General features: G+C 40.3%; 1 protein-coding gene across 1 annotated transcript in view; it reads right to left on the bottom strand.

The window, feature by feature from the left end:
* Positions 1-17,100, bottom strand: part of DCC (DCC netrin 1 receptor) — a 764,852-nt gene that overhangs the window by 21,491 nt on the left and 726,261 nt on the right. Inside the window, exon 27 of the mRNA XM_070934567.1 lies at positions 5,598-5,810. Coding sequence (XP_070790668.1) covers positions 5,598-5,810 — 213 coding nt within the window. The remainder of the gene's footprint in view (positions 1-5,597; positions 5,811-17,100) is intronic.

Consider the following 17,100-nt stretch of genomic DNA (forward strand, 5'->3'; position numbering starts at 1 on the left):
GGGTTAGAGTCAGTCAGTGGTTCTATCCGGTTCAGGCAAACAGGTAGTGGCGGCTGCGGGAGGCTCCACCCACCCGCCTGGACATCATCATGTCCTTTTTTTTACGTTCTGCGCATGCACACGCTGACATTTAGCGAAGGTAAGTGAATTCCACCCCTGGTTAGAGTACATAAATAGACATCTATACAACACTTTTAAATACATAAATAAGGGGTCAACACAGAATCTAGGAATATATATAATTTTTGCAAGGTTATTTCATTGCTGGTAGAAATAAAGTATCATCAGGTAACTCCACAGACATTCACACATCATCTACATCTAATCAATAATATCCAGAACCTGTTTCTACATTGCCAGCAATCTTAACTGATGTCCTGAGAATGAGAAGGATTTCATTTTGTAGGAGTTACAGAGAAGATCTTAAAGACGTCTAATAGTGAGATGTGGTAGAAGTACAGCCTTAATACATAAGATTACCAATAATGGTTAATCAATGTAGAATTGTAGTATTGGGATTCTCCACTAGTTAAATATAAAAGAGGAAGCAGAAAGGTCAAAGCTAGACAGGGGAATGACCATAGCACTAGTAAGTGCTTCCTGTGAAAGTGGATGTTTTGGGTCAACAATAATTTGTTCCTTACCATCAGAGCTGCTGAACATCATGTGGATTGATGGCAATCTGTCTGCCTATTATTATATCCATGAATCAGCAATGCCAAGAGGAGGGGTTTCAAACTCAAGGCCTGCGGGCTGGATCCGGCCCATAGATTGCTTAAATATGGCCCGTGGGGCCGGCCTGGAAATAGCAAAGGATCGGCCTGCGGTGCCTCTGGCAGCCAAAATAGGGCAGGGGAGGGGCTGCTGAAGGCCTCTGTGCAGCCTGTTTTTGGCTTGGACAGCCTTCTGCAACACTTTGCTGGCCAAAATGGGGTGCAGGGGGGGAGTATGCAGCCTGTTTTTGGCCTGGATGGCCCCCTGCAACAATTTGTGAGCCAAAACGCACATCCCCTCCCCCCGTGCCCCGTTTTGGCCGACAAAGTGCAGCTGGAGGCATCCATCCTGTCTCCCCCCCCCAACACAGACCAGGAGAGCTACAATGCTGATCCGGACCTCAAACAAATCCAATTTGGCCTAGAGCTTGAACATGTGAAGAAAACAGGATTGTGTTTGGAAGAACACAAGTATTGGAACAACAGTATTGGAAGAAGGAAGATCCACCTACTATTGAGGAATGGACATTAAAAGCTGTGCATTTGGCAGAGATGGCAAAAATTTCATCATATCTTAAAGACCATTCAAATGAAAGATACATATCAGAATGGAGAAGATGAATTGACTATATTCAAAACAAGTATCAGACTAAGAAGATTCATATAGTTTATGAGTGAAATACTTTTAATTTTTAGCTTATGTTTATAGTGTTTTGAGTCATAAGGAGTTAAAGGCCCAGAAAGAATTTGAAGTCAACAATTTGTTAGCATATTTTAGTTTTATGTTTGTGAGTGCTATACCCTGTGCTTGTTCTGGGAAGTCAGGGAGGGGGGCGGGGGGATGGGGGGGAGGGGGGGAAGGTTGGGGGTTGAAAATGTTTGTATTTCCTATAAAACTTTTCAATAAAAACAAAACAAAACAGGATGGATAACCTTTTTTTTTTTAGGGGGCGGGGGATTCTGAGAGCATGGCATGGGTGCTGTCACAAAATTTTCACTACAGGGCCTGACAAAAATACTCATTTTTCCAGAAGACTAACTGGTGAGATTTCTGTGGTGCTCTCTGAGCTTGGTGGTAACCCTTGGTAAACCACCAAGCTCAGAGAGTATGAAGGACCCCGCAGTTCAAACCTGAGCTATAAATATTTTCTTTTATTGGTAAAATAAAAGGTCGTTTTGGATTATTGGGGTGCTCCTTAGATCATCTTTTGTCTGGTCATGTGAACCCAAGTCCAAATTAAGGGCTGAGATGCAACCAACCACCACACTTAGTTTCTAAGAATTCCTCTGGGGTTTGTATGCGGTCCAAAATAAATCAGGTCGATGTGGATTGCTGAACACATTATATCACAACTGATGCACCTGCAGGAGCCTGGATTCCTTTGTGCTTTGTATCAGCATCCCATATGCATATTTATCTGTTCACCCTATTTATTGAACAGAACTGAGTGTATCCATCTTAGGCGAAATGACTAACTGAATTTTAAGTTTTAGTGCCAGTGGGGTTTAGTTAAAAGATGTTCCTCTTGATGTAAGGGATTTTAAGGGCTTCTGTTTGCTGTCAGAAGAGGATTGTTTAGTAATGGCTAGCATATGTTTGAAGCAAGAACATGGTTTTTAAAAGTTTCATTGGTTCCTGCAATTCCTATCTGTCAAGTCAAGGATTTAGTCACCTTTAGAATAAAGAGCAGCAGGAGATAATCTTAACACTTCCAAATATCTCCATCTTGCAGTGTGCAGACTACAATCAAATGCTGTGTTGCATCATCCTTTACAACCATGAAATAGTCGCATCTTACGAATCTGAGCCATGAAATTCTGCAAGGTTCACTCACAGTATGTACATTTTGTCATTGGAAACTTATTTATACATAAGGAGCTTTGTCAGGAGCAAGAGAGATGGGGAAAATATGGCATGCAGGGGCCGTGCAGAAGACCATAGTTATTTTGAGGCATTTTTATGACATATTTTGATTTCTCCTTCATATTAAGAAAAGGAATGGGGGATTTTTACACAGCTATAAATCTGTGAAAATCTCAGAACTTCAGTTTCCATCATGGAGTCATGTACCGCCCTGTTAAGGTTAAGTCGGGCAGTCTCATCCCCACAGAAGCAGGTCCCCAAAATCCTGGCACCAGGTTTTGGTAAAAACCTTGAGGTTATTCTGTTTGTGGGCCACTTCTGCACAAAACTTAGCATTGGTTACTGTGGAAATTGGCCACCCCTTGGTATCACTGCTGTTATTATAAAGGAGCTCCTGACAGCTTATAAGAGATTTGGGTATCATCTTGCTTGGCATGTGTGATGTACCAGCTTCTGTTCTGTTCTGTTCTGTTTGTCAAGCCTGAATTTGATTGGGGTGTGGAATTGTTTGTATCCTTGGGCATTCTGACATGCATTCAGCTTGACACACTTGGGAGCTGAAGGGGGGATGGAGCCTTCAGTCAAAACAGCATTTCTCATTGACTGATGAGTCAACCACATTCCAACATCTGGCTGACAGGAAGAGGAGGAGGAGGAGGAGGAGGAGGAGGAGGAGGAGGAGGAGGAGGAGGAGGGGAGATGTCACTGAGCAACCAGCTCCCACCTTGGTTGGACAATGTGACAGTTGTTTTGGAAACTTGAGAAACCGAAATTTATATTGGGGTGAAAAGCCCGGGAACTTTAGTACTGGCTTTTCACCCGAACCGCCAAGATGATGTATCTAAATAAATTTGTTCTTTGAGGAGAAGCAATACCTTGGAGTTCGATTTGTGATGGGTGCATTACTTGGAGCCTGACACTGTTCCATTCTATTCCAGTCTATTCTGTTCTGCTCCATTCTATTCTGTTATGCTTTTAACTCAGTTTGCTTGAGTTAATAAAGCTTAAAAACTTTTTATTCACTAGAATGATCATTGTCTCTGGATCAAAAACAAAATCAGTTGCCTTAGCATCTGACCATTGCCCAGACATTTGGCAAAACAAGGTCTCAGCAGAAATATCTACCAATGATAAAGTTTGGCATTCAGAGATTTGATCTGCAAACCCAACTCAAACTTACATTAAGTTTATATCAAGAACAATTGCAAGGAAAACTTGCAATATATAAAACAGGTGTATATTTGTTCCAAACAGTTAAGTGGTTAGAGATAATTCTGGCTCCATACTACACAAAGATATTTAGGTTTTTAAGAAATGACTATTTATACCAGCAGTTACTATAGAAATAACAGGTAGCTATGAGCGCATTGGTAACTATCAGACAGATGCCATTCATAATAGCATCCTTTCGCTTTAAAAAAAAACAAAAACATTTTATAGAACGAATAAGTTCTTCATAGAAGACTTTTCATAGAATCACAGAAGTTATTACTTAAACAAGCTTAAAATATAATTCCTGTCTATTTTATTTTATTAAAAAAAAATAAGATTGGCCTTTTTATCTGTGATTGGAATGTACCAGGATTGTAAAATCAGGTAAAACATGATAAATGTGTGCACTGAGCTGGAGTGGGAAGAAAAGTCTAAAAACTAAAATTTCTTAGAAGCAAGTCATTTTAAATCAAACTGAGCCAACCGCTATCTGCACAATCCAATATATGCATTCAGAGCAAACTCAGGCAACCTGATAAACAAATCTGTAGCAATTTAAGAACATTGGATGTAAATTGTATATGTTTCAAGTTTTAGAACGGAAACTAACAGCATCTAACAGCCATCCCTAAGGAAGATTAGGTAATTTGCAGTGTGTCATTGTATCACAAGTACTTTCTTTGGCTTGTATGTGTGTTGAAACATTGCATAGATGTACATAAAGGGAGGAGTTTGTGTTGTGATGTCACAACACATTTTTTTTTGTCACCTGCCTCCACCATGATTGCAGATTTCTGTTCAACATAGAAATTTGTTTTGTACAAAATATCTCAGATTTGAATGTGAATTTTGCTTCCCAAAATGGATAATTGATTAAGCTACTTTCTTTCCCATAATGATTGACAGAAATTAAAGACAAAGACTCTGCATGCAAGTCTTACATATTCCTTCTAGGTAAGTATTGCTATCATTTGCCAGTGCAAACATCCCAACAGTAAGATTTTAATCTAAGATTTTTCTCCACGGCAAACAATACTTTTTTGTTTTTTTGCTTCGTATTGGAAATAAGGCTGACCAACCGTAATAGCATCAGCCCATGAGTTTGTGGCAGAATGTGATGGATTACGATGAAGAGGCAGTTTCTCAGGAAAATGGGAGCATGTTCTAAAAAAAGGAGTCAAAAGTGCCCAGAGCTGGATAGGAGAGAGAGGAAGAACTCTCTAGAATCTCCCAGAATATTCCCAAGTAAGAGTAACATAGGTTTAGCCTGGCAAGATTCTGTCTGTTGTTTGTAAGCAAATAAAGAACTGAACTCTGGCTGAATTGTCCAACATCATTTTGGGGCTTAGCTTGACACAGAGATAAGATTCAAACAAAGACTCTGGTCCATCCTTTAGCCTTTTAGTTATTTTGTTTTACCATTTATCTGTGTCATCACTTTCTCAGAGAATGCTGGGTGCTTTTCAGTTTTTCTTTAGCTAAGCGTCAGCATTTTGTCCACAAAATGACCAAATTTTGTCTACAATGGCTTTTTCAAACCCTTTACTGTAACCTACTGACAACAGTGCAGCTTACATTTCAATTCAGCATAGCAACTTCATTACATCCGTCTCCTGAGGTGCTAGTTCTGAGATAGCAACTGGCTCTTAAGCTCCATTTCCATTGAGGTTTCAAACACAGCATTGGGTTTGCAACGTTGTTAGTAGATTAGGTTATAGAGATCATGGGGATACAGAGAAATAACACCTGCTTGTTATACATCAAGTTTTTGTTCCCTTGCCAACATTCACTTCAAAAAGTTTCCATACCTGCTTGAGATAAAAGTGGTGTATAAGGGACTTTCGGTTCTATTGCACTCATTGGCGGAGGTAGCAAGGGGTTGGCAAAACTGCGGAGGGGATGTGTAGGCCGGACACATGCAGTAGGAATTGTCCTGCTTTGAGGTTCCTCGCTGCTTGGATGTTCAGGCTGTGTTTGCGGTAGCATGGAACTTTGTGGTGTGGCTGGTCCTTCAGTCACTGCTGTAGGAGAAAAAGAAAGAAAATGTAACCAATCTGAAAGCCCATTAGAGCTGTAAGCTCACTCAGACGTGAAGAAATATTGCTCCCCTATCACCATGGTGATTTGTTCCTGACTTTTTGTTTTTTGTTTGAAGGCTCTGGAAAGTTTGTTTTAAGGATGCGATTGTATTTCACATATCATAATCTGCTCTGAATATTTTATTAGATGTTCAGGACAAAAGCCTCCTGGAAAATCTGGCAAAAAATCATCTTTTTTTAAAGAGTCACGTCTTTATCTCAACTGTTTAGAATCTGATTGATGGAGAATATGAGCGGAAGTATTCCTCAGACAGATCTGTGTGCTAACACGGGGATTATTCATTGTCTCTTCCGTAGACAATAACAGTGTGGTCTCTTCAAAGTAGCAATGTATCTTAAGGAACTCATTTCTCCATAGCAATGAATAGTACCATTCTCTTGCCGATAAGCAAGTTAAGGGAATTCTTTGATATGCTATTGGGATATCAGCAGCAGTGGGTTTCACATAATTTTACCACCGGTTCGCTCTTGTGCACATCTTCAGCACATGCACCCGGCCTTCCACGCATGCACTTTGCTCACGCGCATGGCTTACACCGGTGGTGGGTTCCTCCCGGTTCGGTCCGGTTCGGCCAAGCCGGTAGTAGTGACGATATGATGTCACGGAACCGGTTCTCCCCCCCGCCCTCCCACCCCCACCCCCCCACGTTATTCTTACCTTTTATTTGGCCCCACCCCCAATCTATTGCTGCCTCCTGAGTCCCAGCTGATGACTAGAGGGAAAAAAACTGTTTAAACTCTTGCCGAGGGGCTTCAAAGGGCCGCCCTACAGCTGATCAGTGTTAAAAGCAAACAAATGAGTCGGGTCGTAAGTGCGAGGACTGGTCGTAAGTGCGAGGACCTTCCAGAAATGACTCTGACCAGCTAGCCACGCCCACCTAGTCACATGACCTCCAAGCCACACCCACAAAATAAGCCACGCCCACAGAACCGGTAGTAAAAAAAATTAGAACCCACCCCTGGCTTACACGCATGCACGAGGCTTAGAAAATGTGGCTAAATAGGACGGCATAGCACCGGGAACGGTGGGCGGCCCATTCGCAGCTTGCCACCGAACCGGCTGAGTACCACCTCTGGATATCAATTAAGACCTGACATCTCTTAATATTTCCAATCTCAGAGAAAGATAGTTTGTAAACTCTCCACTATCAACTCAGTTTACAGTTATTTACTTTGTCCCATACAACTTCTACAGCAGTTCATGAGAATCAAACCAGTAGTAATGGTGCCTCATTTCTTAATTATCCTTTCTACCAAACATCTATTCTCTGTCTCTTAATGTTCAGATTCAATTCTGTCAGGATTTTTAGCATTTGCCTCAAACCAGAAGTGATTCTTCCAAACGCAATTCTTACAGAGTTCTCTTTAGCCAGATTTATTGATAAGAATGGTATAGACTTACAAGAATTCCAGCAATTGAATTATTCCCCTATGTGCTAGTCGTTCCCGACTCTAGGGGGCGGTGCTCATCTCCGTTTCAAAGCCGAAGAGCCAGCGCTGTCCAAAGACATCTCTGTGGTCATGTGGCCGGCATGACTAAATGCCAAAGGCACACGGAACGCTGTCACCTTCCCACCAAAGGTGGTCCCTATTTTTCTACTTGCAGTTTTTTACCTGCTTTTGAACTGCTAGGTTGGCAGAAGCTGGCACTTCTGCCAACCTAGCAGAAGTGCCAGTGGCACTAGGGATTATGCGGCACTAGGGATTCGACATGCTGAACTGCCGACCTTTCGATCAACAAAGTTAGCATCTTAGCCACTGAGCCACTGCGTCCCCTATATTAGAACTAGTCTAACACTGTGTTGATTAGGGTGGAGATGTTTTGATTTTCTTTCTAATACTCTGCTTATAGTTGAGTAAAGAGGCAAGTATTTCAGTGATAATGTAGAAACTAGCAGCTGGCTCATTCTATAACATCTCTTTATCAATCTGCAAATAACTGTTACAGTTCAATTCAAATGTTATAGCAATGTGAGAAACTTCAGTTTTGGTACGGCACCTCAATATCACCTAAAGACTAATTCATGTCAACCAATCCCTTTCTGGTATGAAAGTTGGAAGAATATTTTACCTCTGCCACCTTTTCCATTAATATACTTAATTCTCATGACCATTTCTATATAATTTTCATGTATTGCTTATTATACTGTCATTTCTGTTTTTTTTTTTTACTGCAAACTGATTTTTTTATTTTATTTTATTTTTTTAATTTGATTTATATGCCGCCCTTCTCCGGAGACTCAGGGCGGCTTACAATGCGTTAAAAGCAATAGCCTTCATCCTTTTGTATATTTTATACAAAGTCAGCTTATTGCCCCCACAAACTGGGTCCTCATTTCACCTACCTTAGAAAGGATGGAAGGCTGAGTCAACCTTCAGCCTTGGAGAGATTCGAACCAGCAGAAATTGCAGGCAGCTGTGTTAATAACAGGGTGCGTAGACCACTGTACTATCAAGGCTCTTTATCTTTATCAGATGTTTATCTGATAAACATCTGAGAGTCATAATGGAATTTATTTTTGTGCTTCTTCCCAAAGCCTATTCCATGCAGGTCAATTTGTATAAACTAGGATGCACTGTTATGGTCTACTAATGGTCATTAGACAGATGAGCTTAGAGATTTTTTGATTTGCTGCATAGATCGAGGACCTCACAGATGGCACATTATTGTTGGCTGGGCAAAGCAAGCTACAGAGATTAGTTGGGCTCATCCCTTATATTCTATCAAACTAAGGAGAATATGGAAAGAGAAGGAATAAGGAGGAAAAGTGGAGGACCTATTTAAAAACAATCAAATAGAAGGCTGACTCGTCTCTGCAGTGAATAAGTAGTGAAACCCAAGAGTTTATTTGAGGAGGGAAGAAAACAAATTTAGGTAGGCTGATAGTACTGATCTTATTTAAAAACTAGACAACCTGTGACCCATTGGGTCAACATTTCAAAGACATTTCCTTACCTAAACATGAATGAATGAGCACAGTCAGGCAAAAAACCCAGCAGGAGCTGGAACAACTTTCGGCTTCCTGCTGGCTTCCCCATTGACTTTCTTTGTGGAAAATTGGCAGGGAGTGTTGGAAATGATAATTATGCGACTGCAACTGACTGTGACAACACAACAGCAGTGAAGCAGCCCCAAGTTTATAAACTTCATAAAGTAATCAACGTGGGAGGGGAAAAAAATCTAAAAAATAAATAATTATTGCCAAATTTCAATCCTATAGGAGTATTGAAATCCTATTGCATTCCATAAGTTAGCCTATTTGAAGTATCTTGATTCAAAAATTGTTGCCTTATGATGCACAGATTTGGTGCACAGATTTGGTCACCTGAAGACACACAATCAGACATGAGAGTTTTAGCTGTACATAGTCTATATTAGTCTTAAGTAATGTAGACCAGTCCATTAGTCATATGTAATGTTTCCTTCTGTTGTTTTTTCCCTCTATTTTCCTTTTCCCAGTAAACTCTTTTCTTCTATGTAGAACTTCAATGTGAGTACTCTGAAAAGGAATTCCTTATTAAAACCTTCCCATATGCATTGATTATGCAAGTAATTCCTGTGTTCCCTGATCAGCACAATTTTTATTACATTTTGTATTTCAGGGCTTTGGGTAGGATAATCCAAAGCATTTTGTTTTTGATCTTCATAGGGATGGATGCAGGGAGAATTTCTAGGTAGGAGACTAACAGAGTCCACGATGAACCAACTGATAGGAATCAGGAGGTTCAGTCTGACACATATCATAATGATTATTAACTGGGCAATCCTCAGAAAAAAAAGGATCTACACTGGCAGTTTTACATTATCCCTTCTCTTGATTTATATCAACCCATCGTGGAAATAAGATTTAACATATATTTGTTTGTATAGTTCAATTTGAGATGTCAGATATCAATTTGTATTTATTATTTATTAGAAAATGAATGTTTATATTATTCAGTCCCAAGATTCTGGGCACTGCAAAACAATATAAAAGAGTCAACCCAACCGCTTCTATGAATATAATTAAAATCTAACAACAAAATATTCAACATCCTCTAACACAAGTTTGGTCTCAAAATATTATTTAAAACATCTAATAGTTGAAGCTCTCAGAATTATTGGTCCAATCAAGCTTTTTAGGAAAACAATTTTTTTTTTAGAAGCAAGAATGCTGTGGTACTTTAATGACTAACCAGTTTATTAACCTTTTGACTTACTTCGTCTTTTAAGATGACACAAAACTTTCCTGTTTTTGTTGAAAACATTTAACATGATTCTGTTCTTGAATTTTTAAGCCAAGAAATGGAGTACTATACAAAGTTAGGAGTCTTACTGTTTGAGTTACTGTCAAAGTTAGGAGTCAATTCAGAGCATTCATGGATGGAAAAAACAAGATACATATATATGTATTCTGGGGAATTCTTTAAAAATATGTTTCAGAGTTGGTTATTCTTTTTAAATCAAACAGAGCCAACAGCTATCTGCACAATCCAATATATGCATTCAGAGCAAGCTCAAGAAACCTGATAAACAAATTTGTAGGAATTTAAGAACATTGGATGTAAATTGTATATGTTTCAAGTTTTAGAACTGTGCACAACACATTTTTCTCACCTGCCTCCAACCCTGACTGCAGATTTCTATTCAACATAGAAATTTGTTTTGTACAAGATACCTCAGATTTGAATGTGAATTTTGTTTCCCAAAATGGATAATTAAGCTGCTTTCTTCCCATAATGATTGGCACAAATTAAAGACAAAGACTCGGCATGCAAGCCTCAAGCTTAGCCCCATGAAGATTTTTGACTGAAAAGTCAAGAAAGTCTTTAAAGAAGAGTGTTGAGCTGGACCTAATGATTTAATGTTACACATGGGTGATGGAGCATTGATCCTTTCCTGGTATCAAGTAGTACAAAGCAATAGGCCACCATTGAACATTTCCCATACTTGGAACATCTGCAGTAACATCATCCCAGGTCTTTCAAACAATCTGCCTTCCATTGTTTCCAAGTAAGTATTATCATAATTGTCTGAGTCACAGAGTCCTCCCAAACCTAGAGGTTTATCCTCTTCTATAGCATCAGTCTGCAGGTTCAACATTCTGCATATAATAATACTAAGAGTTGCTTCTGCCATTATTGTTTATTACTATCCCCATGTTTGTAATGAACTGGAATTAATGCAAAAATTGGAGCAGAGATAAAAGTGAAAGGCAATCGAGTCATAAGAGGTTGCCATATACAACAACATCCCCATTTCCCTCCTCCCTCTTGCCACTTATTTTGTAAGCAGGCCTATGATTGCAGGCTGATTAATACAACTTTGGCCAGCCTAATGCCTGCAGTCTAGACCATTCTGCCAATGTGATACACAAATAACTTCAGAGGGCCACCTGGAGAGAAATGAGTGTTTGGTTCAATTTTCATGTCCATTTGTTGCTTGGTTACAACCCAGGCAAGAGCAGGAATCATGTCAAATGATTGCACCTTTGCACTTATTCCCATCAGCGACTGCTCCATTTGCCCCAAGAAAATAAAGTTAAATGCAACAGCCACAGGAAGAACTCCAAGGCCTGATAATGAGTAATCATTCCAAATTGAAGAAACCCCTAGCAGGACCATTAAAATAACATACTTTTTTAAAAAAAATTAAATGTCGTACAAGCGATGCAAAAACCAGGTTGATAATACTGCCACAGCCTGTGATAATAACGCACAGAATCAGAGTTGATTAAACTTCCTTTGATCTCATTAATAATTAACTTGGGGAGGAAAGCAAAGAATTCCAACAGATGTAATGGATATCTGAGCAATCCGTTTAGGTGCTTGCAAATCATAGATTTGACCAGACTTCTCAATCTGATAAAGTTTCCAGATATACTGTACTTGGAATTCTAAGAATTCCGACCTAGCAGGAAGGAGAAGACCCAATTTGTATCAAGTTTCCTCCATAAGCTAATGTCAGGCATCAATTAGCTATTTTATTGCTCAAGCCTATAACTCAGGAACCTTCTGAGGCTTACAGTTTGCACCTGGGTCAGACTAAAAAAGATTTAATGGCATTGGAGGGGGCTCAGGCTTCACTCTCTTATGCCCATGTATGGATTCCAGACTAATTCCCCATTTGACTCCTCCCTGTGGCGTGGGCAATTTTTCTCCAACATCAATTCCTCCAAGAAAACTTCTCCTGCCTTCTGTTGCTGGTAGCCATAGATGTGGCCAAGATAGCTTCAGGATGAATCCCCCCCTCTATTTTTTTTATTAGAAGAAACTTAGAGAAAGAGAAAATTACTAGGCTAAGAATAAGGGGAATAATTACGATCGTATTAGTTGAAGAACCACTATGAAATATTGCTTTAAAAGGGAAATTTACTTATATGTTGTATGTTTTGTAAATGTTTTTATATCTGTTTTATATGTGTTTTAATAAAGTTTATATTTTTTTTTAAAAAAAGAAGCAACTTAGAGACAGTTATTTAAGTGGTAGAAACATATCACACCAAAGGAGCGCCCACTCTCTTCTTCCAATAATCATGTCAGTCATTACCCATGCAATGGTACTATTAAATATATTGAGAAGATATTGAGAATTTATATCCAGTTATGACTCTGCCATCTGTTGTGCTAGATAGGCTTCAGAACATACTACAAGGACAGCTCTGCTTACTTAATGTTGTAGCTGTTTATATTTGCTCTCCCCAACATGAATTGGGGAATATTTGATGAACATCTGAACATTAGCACTATTCTGCTGTATCAGAGCTATGTTGATGACAATATAGATGACAATGATGCTGTGATCATGATGTCATTCATAACTAGATCACTGTGTGAAACTGTCTTATGAGATTTTCAGGCTACACCAGTCTTCCTACTCTACTGGCATACTGGAGCCCAAAACCTAAAAGGGACAACTGCAACAGAGTGCAGTGTTTTAAAAGTTAAAGCACTGTTGAATTCACAGAGGTTAACATTCTCTCAATTCTTATGCCATTGGGCATGGTTACTGTCTAGTGGTCACACAACTCAGATTGAGAGTTTCCAAAACCCATGTAATTTGACTAGAACAGGGGTGTCCAACCTTGGCAACTTTTAAGACTTGTGGACTTCAACTCCCGATCAGTAGTGGGTTGCTCCCGGTTCGGTCCGGTTCTTGCGAACTGGTAGTAAAAGCAGCGGGAGGCTCCACTCACCCACCCGGACATCATCATGGATGATCTGCGCATGCGCAGAAGCTTCTGCGTGCACACTCCTGTTGCAAACCGGTAGTAAAGGTAAGTAGAACCCATCCCTGCTCCCCATGCTGGGGAGTTCTGGGAATTGAAGTCCACAAGTGTTAAAGTTTCTAAGGTTGGACATCCCTGGGTTAGAGGTTACCAGCACTCTGCTTCTTTGCATACTGAGAAAAGACTGTTGAGCTTTGGCTGGCTAATCCCTTGTTTATAAAAATAAAATAAAAATCACGGCTTGTGGTTCAAAATATCTAGGAAAAACACCATTGGAAATATCCACGCAATAAATACATATTAATGTAACTTTACCATTACCTCTAGCTCTAAGCTCCTAATAATAGGCTAGCTAAACAGAAACCATTAAAGGGCAAGTGTTTCTGTTTTAATAATCTGGAGGCATTACAGGAAGCCAAGGGCATTAACATTTGCCAGAGCTTTCTTTTGTACACTTAAGCTCTTCTCATTCCTCTAATGGTTGGGGAACAAAGATGCTTTTGCTTATTTTCTTCTTAGCAATCCTTCCAAATTAGACTATTGCTAGAGACGGGGCTGAATTGCCTGTTCAAAATGATAATTTGTTTGGATTATACTTGTAAAGCTCAGAGGCCCTATAAATCCGTTTGAAAAGTAGAACAAGAATTATGCCTATTTTGGTCCAAGTCTCAAACATTACTTCATCTCAGACAAATCACACCACACGACCTCAAAGCAGGTAGCTGAAACACCCAAAGAGCCGTAGAATTCAGAAACCATCTGATCCATTGATAGGAAACTCTCAACCTGTAGCAACTCTAAAGACGGCATTTTATATATTCTTGGGTAGTGACATCATCAGTTTTTCTTTTTTCTTGGGTTTGCCAACATACAGGAGGCCTCACAAGCATTTCAATCATTTCAGTGTTTGCAAAATGCAAATGCTTCTGCTTAAACTCTCTCCAAATTGGGAGCCATGGAAATCATAGTGAAGTATGGAACTCGGCCAATATTTTTCTATTCAAACGGAACAGGATTTGTAGGCTTCACCTTTCATCTGCGTTGCATTCTGGTTTGTCTCCAAAATTGGGGCAGGTTAAAAAAATAAATCTGTTTGGTTTAACTGTTTGCTTTGTTGAGAGAAGATTTGCAAGATCTGTGAAGTCAACAGCCTTTGTTTTCTAAAAATAGTAAGGTGGCCTCTTTCATCTTGGTCTCTAATCACATTGCATGGTTACAGGGCTCTTTCACTAAACACCAAGAAAACAGCCATTTCCTTTTCAAAATAGTTTTAAGGCTGCTTTTGAATGTGCTGGTCTTTGTTACAGAATAGGAGAAAAGATCCTAGAATCCAAGACTTGAAAAGGTCACGGAATCCAGATTTCTGCTCATTAAAAGGTAAAGGTTCCCCTCGCACATATGTGCTAGTCGTTCCTGACTCTAGGGGGCGGTGCTCATCTCCGTTTCAAAGCCGAAGAGCCAGCGCTGTTCGAAGATGTCTCCGTGGTCATTTGGCCGGCAAGACTAAATGCCAAAGGCACACAGAACACTGTTACCTTCCCACCAAAGGTGGTCCCTACTTTTCTACTTGCATTTTTAGGTGCTTTAGAACTGCTAGGTTGGCAGGAGCTGGAACAAAGAATGGGAGCTCACACCATTACGCAGCACTAGGGATTCGAACTACTGAACTGCTGACCTTTCGATCGAGAAGCTCAGCATCTTAGCCACTGAGCCATTACACTGAGCTCATTACAGGAACCTAAATTGAACCATCCCTGACACATGACTTCTCGGAAACTGAATTCATCCAATAAAAGGGGCCCTACCGTTGCAGTGGTCTAGCGGTTAAAATGTTGGGTTTGTCGATTAGAAGATTGGCAGTTCAAGGCCCAAATACTGCATTTTGGGATTAGCTCCCATTCCTGTCCCAGCTCCTGCACATCTAGCAGTTTGAAAGCATGCAAATACAAGTAGATAAATAGGTACCACTTTGGTGGGGAGATAACAACTTCCATGCCTCTTGTCCAGTGGCGGGCTGCAACTGGTTTAACAACCGGTTCTGTGAGAGTGTGATTCACACATGCACGCATGCTTCGCACACATGCACACCTAACACGCTTGCATGCAGCATTCAAAATACAGCAATTTGAAGCTCAGCTGCTTACTTTCTAAGGCAGCCCCGGTAAGTAGAACAGTGGAGGCATGGAAATCAGCTGTGCCGCGCAAATCAACTGAGCCAGAAAGAAGGAAAAATAGGACAGGACAGGGCGGGGCTGGGTGGGCGGGGCCAGCTGATTGTCAGAACTACAGGTTCGCCCAAACTGATCTGAACTGGCAGCAGCCCACCACTGATCCTGGCGTATAGTCATGATGGCCACGTGACCATGGAAATGTCTTTGGACAAAGCTGGCTTCCTTGGCTAGAAAACAGAGGTGAGCACTGGCTCCTAGAGTCAGATATGACTGGACAGGGGACCCCTTTCCCTTTTTAAACCACTGATCTAGGTATTTTCTTCTGTTGTCTAATAGTTCATCAGATTTTTTAAATATAATCTTCAGTCTGAATCTGCTTTTTAAAAACTTATATCCATATTCTGTGCCCTTCGTTCTGGAATGAGAGTGAGTAAATCTTGATCTTCTTTTTTACACTTTAAAACTTGATAACCATCAAGTGTAATGTCAGATGCACACTCACTGAAGTGTTGATATGCATACCTCTTACCTGGCTAACACTTTTGTTTAGCAAAAATTGAAAGAGTATTTTTTTCCTATTGGTACTAATGTCCATAACGCAATTACCAGAGTACAAAATACATAAGGCCCATCCTTTCGACTTCTGTATATATATGCATGTTCTGTGAAGCATTCTGAATTCATGAAAGTCCTTTGTCTTGCCATAGTGGTGAATCTGTAGCTCGAGTGTAGGATGAGGGTGAAGTTTCGTTCTCTGAGTTTGTGGGTTGATTTCCAAACTTTTTGTTGCCAGGCTAGATCATATCTTCAGGGAAGTTTAGGGGATGTCAATGTCAGAGTTCTTCTGTTTATAAGGGTTTCAGGTGTTGATGTGTCAAGCAGTGGTGGGATTCAATTTTTTTTACTACCGGTTTTGAGGGTGTGGCTTGGTGGGTGTGTCATGGATTGTTGGGTGTGGCAGGGGAAGGATACTGTAAAATCCCCATTTCCTCCTGATCAGCTGGGACTCAGGAGGCAGAGAATAGATGGGGGCGGGGCCAGCCAGAGGTGGTATTTACCGGTTCTCCAAACTATTCAAAATGTCTGCTACTGGTTCTCCAGAACTGGTCAGAACTTGCTGAATACCACCTCTGGTGTCAAGTGAGGGTCTTGTGTTGCATCAGGTGTGAGTCATCAGTGAGAGTCTCGTGAAGGGTCTTGTAATAGGAAGGTTACATCAGGTCAGGGTCATTGGAAGGAGAACTGCGGGTGGGGGGGAATTGTGTGGGTTGATTGATGGTCGATGCTGTCTCTGGTTGGCTGTGCAGTTGATCTGGATTCTGAGGGGTTTGTAAGCTGGTTGTAGGTCTTTTGTTTTGACATTTTGGATAAACTAAATAATCAATAATCATTTTAGGCAAAATTGCCTTTGGGATGTCTGGGTAAAATGCAAGAATACATCCTTCCTTCAACTCAGAAACTAAGTACTGTATAAGATACACTTCTTCATGGCATGCATAACGTTCCCTGTTTTTTTCCCACCATCTTCTCTCTTTCACATGTATACTTTTCTTTGAGATGTATATAAAGATCTCTGTTTTCAGTCTGTTCAATCGCATCTGGAATGCTTAGCTTTTTCTTATAGGTTCAGAGGATCTGGGTTGCTAAAATCCAAATCCTCATTTGATGGCAGCAAAGAAGTAGAAGTTTCTTTAGGCTTGCATGAAGTTTTAGGAGTGGAGCCCCCAAAAATAATGAGCAAATCAACGAGGTGGAGAACAAGTGAGTCTACCAGAGATGGGTGAACGGAAGCAACATTTAAAAGATCTGGACTGTATGCTATTAGAGGCATAA

The sequence above is a fragment of the Pituophis catenifer genome, unplaced genomic scaffold (genome assembly GCF_029215685.1).
Source record: "Pituophis catenifer annectens isolate HBS135680 unplaced genomic scaffold, rPitCat1.0.hap2 SCAF_2, whole genome shotgun sequence".
NCBI classification, from domain to species: Eukaryota; Metazoa; Chordata; class Lepidosauria; order Squamata; family Colubridae; genus Pituophis; species Pituophis catenifer.